The sequence below is a fragment of the Triticum dicoccoides genome, chromosome 1B (genome assembly GCF_002162155.2).
Source record: "Triticum dicoccoides isolate Atlit2015 ecotype Zavitan chromosome 1B, WEW_v2.0, whole genome shotgun sequence".
Taxonomy (NCBI): Eukaryota; Viridiplantae; Streptophyta; class Magnoliopsida; order Poales; family Poaceae; genus Triticum; species Triticum dicoccoides.
Genome location: NC_041381.1, coordinates 133,457,836 through 133,467,659, shown reverse-complemented (window position 1 = coordinate 133,467,659; position 9,824 = coordinate 133,457,836). Strand labels below are relative to the sequence as shown.

General features: G+C 48.4%; 1 protein-coding gene across 1 annotated transcript; it reads left to right on the top strand.

The window, feature by feature from the left end:
- The first annotated feature begins 6,770 nt into the window (after nucleotides 1–6,770).
- Nucleotides 6,771–7,525, top strand: LOC119323489 (GDSL esterase/lipase At1g09390-like). The gene has a single exon (XM_037597159.1). The coding sequence runs from the start codon at nucleotides 6,838–6,840 to the stop codon at nucleotides 7,111–7,113; it is 276 nt and encodes a 91-aa protein (XP_037453056.1). The 5' UTR covers nucleotides 6,771–6,837; the 3' UTR covers nucleotides 7,114–7,525.
- The last annotated feature ends 2,299 nt before the right edge of the window (nucleotides 7,526–9,824 follow it).

Below are 9,824 nucleotides of genomic sequence, written 5' to 3'. Positions count from 1 at the left end.
AAGATATCACAACACAACTCTAAAACATAAATAAGTCATACAAGCATCATAATACAAGCCAGGGGCCTCGAGGGCTCGAATACAAGTGCTCGATCATAGACGAGTCAGCAGAAGCAACAATATCTGAGTACAGACATAAGTTAAACAAGTTTGCCTTAAGAAGGCTAGCACAAACTGGGATACAGATTGAAAGAGGCGCAGGCCTCCTGCCTGGGATCCTCCTAAACTACTCCTGGTCGTCGTCAGCGGGCTGCACGTAGTAGTAGGCACCTCCGGTGTAGTAGGAGTCGTCCTCGACGGTGGCGTCTGGCTCCTGGGCTCCAACCTCTGGTTGCAGCATCCGAGAAGAAGAGGAAAACGGGGGAAAAGAGGGAGCAAAGCAACCGTGAGTACTCATCCAAAGTACTCGCAAGCAAGGAGCTACACTACATATGCATGGGTATATGTGTAAGGAGGCCATATCAGTGGACTGAACTGCAGAATGCCAGAATAAGAGGGGGATAGCTAGTCCTATCAAAGACTACGCTTCTGGCAGCCTCCGTCTTGCAGCATGTAGAAGAGAGTAGATTGAAGTCCTCCAAGTAGCATCTCCAGTAGCATCGAATAGCATAATCCTACCCGGCGATCCTCCCCTCGTCGCCCTGTGGAAAAGCGATCACCGGGTTGTCTGTGGAACTTGGAAGGGTGTGTTTTATTAAGTATCCGGTTCTAGTTGTCATAAGGTCAAGGTACAACTCCAAGCCGTCCTGTTACCGAAGATCACGGCTATTCGAATAGATTAACTTCCCTGCAGGGGTGCACCACATAACCCAACACGCTCGATCCCATTTGGCCGGACACACTTTCCTGGGTCATGCCCGGCCTCAGAAGATCAACACGTCGCAGCCCCACCTAGGCACAATAGAGAGGTCAGCACGCCGGTCTAAATCCTATGCGCGCAGGGGTCTGGGCCCATCGCCCATTGCACACCTGCACGTTGCGTACGCGGCCGGAAGCAGACCTAGCAACCTCCATTACAAAGGAAGTTGCGTTACCGCAGTCCAACCCGGCGCGCGCCGCTCAGTCGCTGACGTCACGAAGGCTTCGGCTGATACCACGACGTCGAGTGCCCATATCTTTCCCGTGTAGTTGGTTAGTGTGTATAGGCCAGTAGCCAGACTCAGATCAAATAGCAAGATCTCGTTAAGCGTGTTAAGTATCCGCGAACGCCGAACAAGGCCAGGCCCACCTGTCTCCTAGGTGGTCTCAACCTGCCCTGTCGCTCCGCCACAAAGTAACAGTCTGGGGCCGTCGGGAACCCAGGCCCACCTCTACCGGGATGGAGCCACCTGTCCTTTCAGCCCCCTCATCAGAATCACTTGCGGGTACTCATCGAGCTGACCCGACTTTAGGCACCAACTATATAGTATGTATGTATGTATGTATGTATAGTATATACCCGTGATCACCTCCCGAGTGATCACGGCCCAATAGTATAGCAAGGGAGACTGACAAGAATGTAGGGCCAATGATGATAAACTAGCATCCTATACTAAGTATTTAGGATTGCAGGTAAGGTATCAACAGATGTAGCAACAATGTCAGGCTATGCATCAGGATAGGAGTAACCGAATAGTAACATGCTACACTACTCTAATGCAAGCAGTATAGAGAAGAATAGGCGATATCTGGTGATCAAGGGGGGGCTTGCCTGGTTGCTCTGGCAAGAAGGACGAGTCACCAACACCGTAGTCGAACTGGGGGTCGCCGACAGTCTCGGGGTCTATCGGAAAGAAGTAACGGAGAGGGAACACAATAAATAATAGAACAATCAAAGCATCACAAAGCGTAACAAGACAATACGCGGTGTTCGGTGTGCCCTAACACGGTAGTAGGTGATACCGCTGAAGGGGGGAAACATCCGGGAAAGTATCCCCGGTGTTTCACGTTTTCGGACAGATGAACATGAGGAGGAAAGTTGCGAGTTCGATAGGTTAGGGATGTGTGGCGGACAAACGGGCTGTGTATCCGGATTCGTCTCGTCGTTCTGAGCAACTCTCATGTTGAAAATAATTTAATCCGAGTTACGGTTTAAAAGATATGATTTTCTAAAGATTTTATTAATTTCTGGAATTTAATAATTATTTAATTTAATTCGAAAATGGATTTATGACATCAGCATGATGTCATGCTGATGTCAGCAGTCAACAGAGTTGACTGGTCAACCTGACAGATGGGGCCATTGACTGGGTCAACAGCACCGTCAGAAGGCCCAGTCAGCAGTCAACAGTCCTGTTGACTTAGTCAAACCTACGCGTGGGTCCCACTTGTCATAGTCACAGTTTAACTAAACCTAATTAACTAGTTAATTAATCATTAGGTTATCTAATCAGAGTTAATCAGGTTAATTAACAGATCTAATTAAGTTAATTAATTATCTAATTAATTAATTAATATTTTTCTAATTCTTTTTTTAACGTTCTGGGGGCGGGCCCCATGTGTCATAGGCACAGGGGACATAGCGGGTTCGGGCGCTGGTGAAACGGGGCGGGCGCAGACGCACCTGAACGGGCGCTCGCCCGCAGGGGGATGCAGCGGAACAAGGCCGCAGGAGGGCGCGCGGCCGGCGGCACCGACGGTTGGGCGGCTGCAGCGGGGGGATAGGGCACGGCCCGGGCAAGCGGCGGGGCGTCGAAGGCGAGGGGCAGCAGAGCAGGGGAGGCTGCCACGATGGGCGCTCACGGGGAGGGGCGCGTGCGAGGCGCGGCCAAGGTGGGCGCGCGCGAGACGTCGGTCCAGTCGCGGCGAGGGGAGGAGGCCACGGCCACGGGGTAGCATCGGGCGGACGGCGAGTGCGGGGAGAGGACGAGAGACCGAGGGCCTCACCGGGGTTCGTAGGGTCCGGGCAGCGTGCGTGGGGTGGTCCGGCGAGGAGGAGACGAGGAGGAGGACGGAGAGGCGGCGACAAGGTCCGGCAACGGCGTGGCAGCTCCGAGGCGACGGCGTCGGGGATGCGCGCCATCGTCGGGGTCGGCGACGAGCGACGAGGTGTGGTCGCGTCTTCAGGAGAGGAGGGGCGAGGAGGCAACGGCGACGGGATCGCAACCCGGCGACGGCGGGACGACGTCGGGCCCCGGCGTCGGGCTCGGGGGCAACGGGACCGGGGCGGCATTTTCCCTGATCCAGATCGGGAGGGAAGGGAGAGAGCGAGTGGGGAAAGTGGGGTGGGGATTGTGGGGGTCGTGGCTAGGGTTCGGGCACGACAGGCCATATAGGCTAGGGTGGGGATGGGCCGGTGGGCCAGCCAGCTAAGCCGTGGCCCAGTTGGGCCGAGGGGGTTTTCCTTTTTCTTTTTCCTTTTTTGTTTGTTTGTTTTGTTTTCTTTACCTTTTCTTATTTTACCTTTTTTTGTTTTGGCTAATTGTTTGGGCACCAAATGAGTTTTGTAAAATATGAGAGCTGGCCCATAAATCACAGCACAATATATCCTACCACCAAAAACTAGTTTGGGTAATTATCATTTCATATTTATTTTGTATTAATAAAAAGGTTATTAAAGAATGTTTTCAGCCACTGTTTGAGGTTGTTTTAGTCACTTATCAAATTTCAATAATGTTGTTTACAGTTTTATCATAGCCTCTGATTTATCTACTATTTATTGAACATTTTAGTTTAAATATTTGAATACTTTTATTGTTTGCTTGATTTTGAATTTTGAATTAGAATCGATTTTGAACTAACGCGAGGTTAACAACAGTAACCATGGTGACGTGGCATCATTAACGTGGGATTACTGTAGCCTCGTTATCCGGGCGTCACAGACGGCGAGTGCTACATGGTCGCCGAGCTCCAGCCACCCTCGGCGGCAACACGTCCATCCTCTTGCGCTTCTCCTTGCAGGACGGGGAGTGGGTCAGCAAGAGCGACCGCTACCCTCTTCGAGCCCGCCCGCCCGCCCAGCTCCAACAACCACCGAAGCACCGGTGATTTGGCTTAGTCCCCCGAAACGCTCTCCCTCTCTCTAGAAACGAGACCTGACACTACGTGTGGGGCCCATCAGCACTTTGCAACCGACTTAGGGCAAAGAAGTTTGACCAGACGGGAACGGCGGTTGCAGAGGATATACACGGAGGCGTTACACTGACGGGAGGAGCCCATCATGGAAAAAATTTACCAGATCGCTCCCAGGCCTCCATTTCCTGGGAGCTTAGTTTTTTTTGAAAAGGGGGTTTACCCCAGCCTCTGCATCAGAAAGATGCATACGGCTCATATAATTAAAAATAAAGTCCAGGAACAAAGTCGTCAAGTATCGAGTTGCAAAGATAAACAAAAGGCTCGAAAGAGCTCAAACCCAAAGCCACAACCGGCTGGCAAACACAATAGAAGCACTACATGCCTATCCTATTACATGACCGCCATCCAAACCGGTTGAAAATATCCCGCGCTACCATCTCCCATCGGATAGACGCAGTAACCAAACGCTCCCTGGCCTCCGTCGGAGTGAGTAGCGACCACATACGGATGAATGTCGTGGCCCTGAAGATAACCTGCAAAAAGTGAATGTTTATTGATCTGTTAAATACTAAATCATTTCTGCAATTCCATACTGCCCAAAGTAAAGCACAAACGCCAACACGAATGTGTCTTGCAGTATCGGAATCAACCCCATCAAGCCATGTTCCAAATAACATGTTGATAGAGGTGGGCTAATTAATATTGAACGCAATATGAATCGACCGCCACAGAATCTTAGCCAACGGACAATCGAGAAAGAGATGTTTGATGCTTTCGTTATGATCGCAAAAGCTACACCTAGATGAGTCCATCCAGTTGCGTTTTGCCAGGTTATCCTTAGTCAAAATGACTTGTTTATGCACAAACCACATAAACACTTTGATACGTAAGGGAACCTTTACTTTCCAAACATGAATCAAGGAAGGGACAGCGCTAGAGTTAATGACATCCAGATACATAGATTTAACCGAGAACACACCGTTCTTAGTAAGTTTCCAATACAGCTGATCTGGTTGCTGGGTCAGCCGGACCTCCATTAAACGTCTAACGAGGTGGAGCCAGGCCTCCCAACGATTTCCAACTAGCGTTCTCCGAAAACTAATATTGAGAGGAGTGGATTGTAGAACAGTTGCAACGTAGGCTTCTCATTTTCCTGAGCCAAGGATTTAGCATAAAGGTGAGTCGGAAGGCCTCACATTTACCTGAGCCAAGGTTTTAGCATAAAGATACTTATTACGCAAAATCTGTGCCCAGGTAGCTTCCGTCTCAGACGACAGTTTAGATAGCCACTTGCTAAGGAGACATATGTTTTTGACTTCCAAATTTTCAATACCTAGACCCCCTTGGTCCTTCGGCCTACAGATTATATCCCACTTAGCAAGCCTATACTTTCGTTTGAGCTCGTCATTCTGCCAAAAGAATCGAGATCGGTAGAAATCTAATCTTTTCCTGACTCCCACCGGGACCTGGAAAAAAGATAAGAGTAACATAGGCATACTGGTAAGGACCAAATTAATTAGAATCAGTCGTCCTCCGTATGACATGAGTTTTCCTTTCCAACAGCTCAGTTTCTTTTCAAAGCGATTCTCGATGCATTTCCACTCAAGGTTAGTCAGCTTACGATGATGAATGGGTATACCTAAGTACAAGGTAAGGAGCCCAATTCACATCCGAACAATTGTTTATACGTATCCTGGTCCTCCTTTGCTCTTCCAAAGTAAAACAATTCGCTCTTGTGGAAGTTAATTTTGAGGCCAGATAGTAACTCTGGTGATATCCAGCTGTTCAAAGAATCAGTTGACATTAAAAAAGGAACAGTCGACCCAGACACCTACAAAATAGTCAACTTCGGAGAGGATAAGGAAACGGCGAAACGCTGGAGCAAGTACTATAGTTGAGATCGAAGCTAATTAATCGAGGGAACATGGCAAGAATGCTTAGAGGGCTCGTGATCGTCGCCGCCGTCGTCGTCGCACTGCAGTGCTGTGAGCTCCCACGCAGGACGGATGGCAGGTGCGTCCTGTTCAACTTCGGCGACTCAAACTCCGACACGGGCTCCCTCCCTGCCGCCTACGGCTTCTACCTTGGCCCGCCCGCCGGCCGCCGCTTCTTCAACCGGACCACTGGCCGCTGGTCGGACGGCCGCCTCTACATCGACTTCATTGGTACGTACCTTGCGTCCAAACAATCGCTCGTTTAGTTCCATGCAAGCAGAGTTCAGCTCCGACGTGCTATCGATTGCATGCTTGTGCAGCCGAGAGCCTGGGGATCAGGTACCTGAGCCCGTACCTGGAGTCGTCGGGTTCCAACTTCACCGATGGAGTGAACTTCGCGGTGGCCGGGGCGGCGGCGGCGAGCAACCAGAGCGCCATCCCGTTCACCATGGCCACGCAGGTGAACCAGTTCCTGCATTTCAAGAACCGGACCCGGGAGCTCCGGCCGCTGGGGCAGGGCTCGATGCTCCCGGAGGAGGATTTCCGGGGAGGCGTGTACTCGATCGACGTCGGGCAGAACGACATCACGCTCGCCTTCCTTGCGAACCTCACGCTGCCGGAGATCGTCGCGGTCGGCGGCCCGCTCGCCACTGCCGCCGCAAAGGTCGAAGAGGCCGTCCGGGCGCTGTATGGCAGCGGCGCTCGCAAGTTCTGGGTGTACAACACGGGGCCCATCGGGTGCCTGCCGCAGACGCTGGCGCTGAGGCAGAGGCCCGGCGACGAGCTCGACCCCGCCGGCTGCCTTGCCCGCTACAACGCCGCCGCCCGGGCGCTCAACACCGGCCTGGCCGCAGCGTGCCGCCGGCTCGCGGACGAGTACTGCGGGAGCGCGACCGTGGTGTGCACCGACATGTACGCCGTCAAGTACGACCTGTTCGCCAACCACGACCAGTACGGCATCGAGCGGCCGCTGATGGCGTGCTGCGGCCACGGCGGGCCGCCGTACAACTACGTGAACCTCAAGACGTGCGGGCAGCCGACGGCGACGGCGTGCCCGGAGGGGGAGAGGCACGTGAGCTGGGACGGCGTGCACTACACCGAGGACGCCAACGCTATCGTCGCCTCCAAGATACTCTCCGGCGACTTCTCCCAGCCGCGCACCAAGCTCCAGGCACTGTGCAAATAAGAGCACAACCACTTGTGATTTTGGTCGAGGTGTAAGTACTATAAGATCAAAAACTGGATCAGGTACACCTTGACCGTTGTTTCCTCAGCTACTAATAAGATCCGCTCCACGCGTAGTTTTTACTGGAACTAGATGACTCGTTGCTGGCGCAAAGGGCGAAAGCAAGCCAAGTATTGAAAGAGTACACATAAAAATATTGAAACATATGCAAATAAAAAATTGCTGCTGGCAATGTCATGATTTTCTCTAACCAGTGTAAACATATATAAATAGTCTTTTGAAAATATTAATAGAAGGCCAGTTGATTACATATATAGAACAAGTAATCACAAGTTTCTTTTGACCACAAAGACAATAATAAGGTTTAAAGTGTACATGCAGTATCATACACGAAAGGGAATCTAAAGGCTATACATATCTTGCTCAGAGCAACGTCAAAAGGACAAAGATACTGGATCGATTGATATGAAACAAAAGGTGGATGTTGTTGGTTAGCACATATAGACTAAAGGTCACCAGAAACTATCTTGTGTAGTCTTCAGGCGCTGCTCTGACCTCATGCAAATATAGCGTAACCTCTGCGTCACTTCTTCAATGCTTGGATTGCCTACTACTTAGTTCTTTCGATAAAACATTTTTTACACCAGTAGCAGCACCCCTAAGATTAGCAAGTTTCCAGCAAAACGATCACATGAGAATCATATATCTGTATCTAATATGAAGAGAAACAGAAATCCAACAAGATGATATAAAGAAACAGAGGTATAAGAACAGAAGCTTGATTGCATAGGGTTTCTTATTACTGTTTTGTTTTATGATTCATGCATGTATTTCCAGTCTGGATAGGTGCCTAGAGAGGTTGTACCTCTTAAGCCCAGGTGGCTGAGCAAGTCCAGTTTCCATGATGTTAGTAAGTGCACCTGTTCAGATCCCTCTGACAGAGTCAAGCTAATCATTGGGAACCATGCAAGAGGAAAATAAATAAAGAGGACGGTAAATCCGATAGAAATACTAACAGTAGTTGAAACAAAAGAATTTATGAAAGTTGGTGTGACCATCCGGTCATCATCCGTCTCCTGCTAAACAAGGACACGTGCGTGTGGAAGACCCCTCTTTTCGAACTCTATGGTGTAGAGAACTGGAAAATAGGAGGGTAAATGAAAAACATGAAAAGTAAGAAACATGGGTAAGAAAAATGAAGAAAGGATAGAAAATGCACTGGGCATGGTACCAGGAACTACAGTCCCAAACATCTTTCCGGTCCTAATCATCTGTAGCTCAAGCAGTTTCATGTGATATACTCAAACGATAATATCAGCCCTATCGACTATTGTTTGCCTAGGTTAAAGACTCCATTATTTCAGGCCACTTTGGATTACACGTGAAGGTTGTGAAGGTTGTGATTATATCAGGCGAGGCTTGGACACGGGAAATAGTGATCGCGGCGTGGAAGTTTTCAGTTATACAGAGACGCCCACCGGTATAGGATGATGACAAAATATTTCTCTTAGAGAAAAGTATGTTTTTAATCCCTCAAGTTCCCAAAAAGTGCAGACTTGGTCCCTCAAGATTTTTTGGTATACATTTGGTCCCTCAAGTCTCAAAACCGGGTAAGTTTGGTCCTAAACCAGATTTTGACCCCGATGACTGGGTTTGACCGGGTCAAACCCACCAGATGAACCGTAAATGAACATTAAATTCCGAAAAAAAATACAAAATCAGTTCAAAAAAATTGGTCACACCTTGCACATGTAAGCATATTCGACCCCAAAAAAAATTCAGAATTTTTTGAATTTAAAAAAAAACGAATTTACTATTCATCGGACAACTATTTTTGTTTTTTTGTCACGATCTCCTCGAGTGTCAAAAGACCACAAAAATTTGGTCGGACCTTGCGCATGTAAGCATATTGGACCGCAAAAAAGTTCAGAATTTTTTTATATTTTTTGAAAAAATTCGAGTTTACTGTTCATCTAGCGGGTTTGACCCGGTCAAACCCGGTCAACGGGGTCAAAATCTGGTTTAGGACCAAACTTACCAGGTTTTGAGACTTGAGGGACCAAATGTATACCAAAAAATCTTTAGGGACCAAGTCTGTACTTTTTGGAAACTTGAGAGACTAAAAACATACTTTTCTCTTTTTCTTATGGACCTCGGCTTCATCAAGCTTACCAAGTCCAACAACGTCAACAAGCTGGAACTTTTTAGCGCTCATATCGTCCTGAAGCTTTTCAGAAAGGACCTTGATTGAGTAGTGAGAAGATCAGAAGGCAGTAAATCACCACAATCAGCTTAGCAGCAGCCAAATAACAAGATGAAGATGATAGGGCAGCAAGGAACATGTGGTAAATGGAGGCACATGAATCTTCTACATGCAGAAATAGCTGAAATGAAACAGGTTTTGCTATTTCAGGCACAGCAGATACTGTAGTTGCTCAACATAATCTAATAAGCAAGAACGACGGGAAAAATAATAAAACATTGGCTGAAAATGTAGGAAAATTGATAGCCAGACGTGAATATGACTAAAAACTGTTATTTTTTCTATGTATGAGTAGGCAAAACCACAACAAGGTAAATAATAAGCTTTTGAACATATATTTTGGGCTGCTGATAAGTAAAACCTGTGTATTTCTTTGTACCAAGCACACAGGTTAGACCAGAAAGAAAATAAAGGAAGAGGATCTTAGCAGGACTTTTACAAAAGCAAA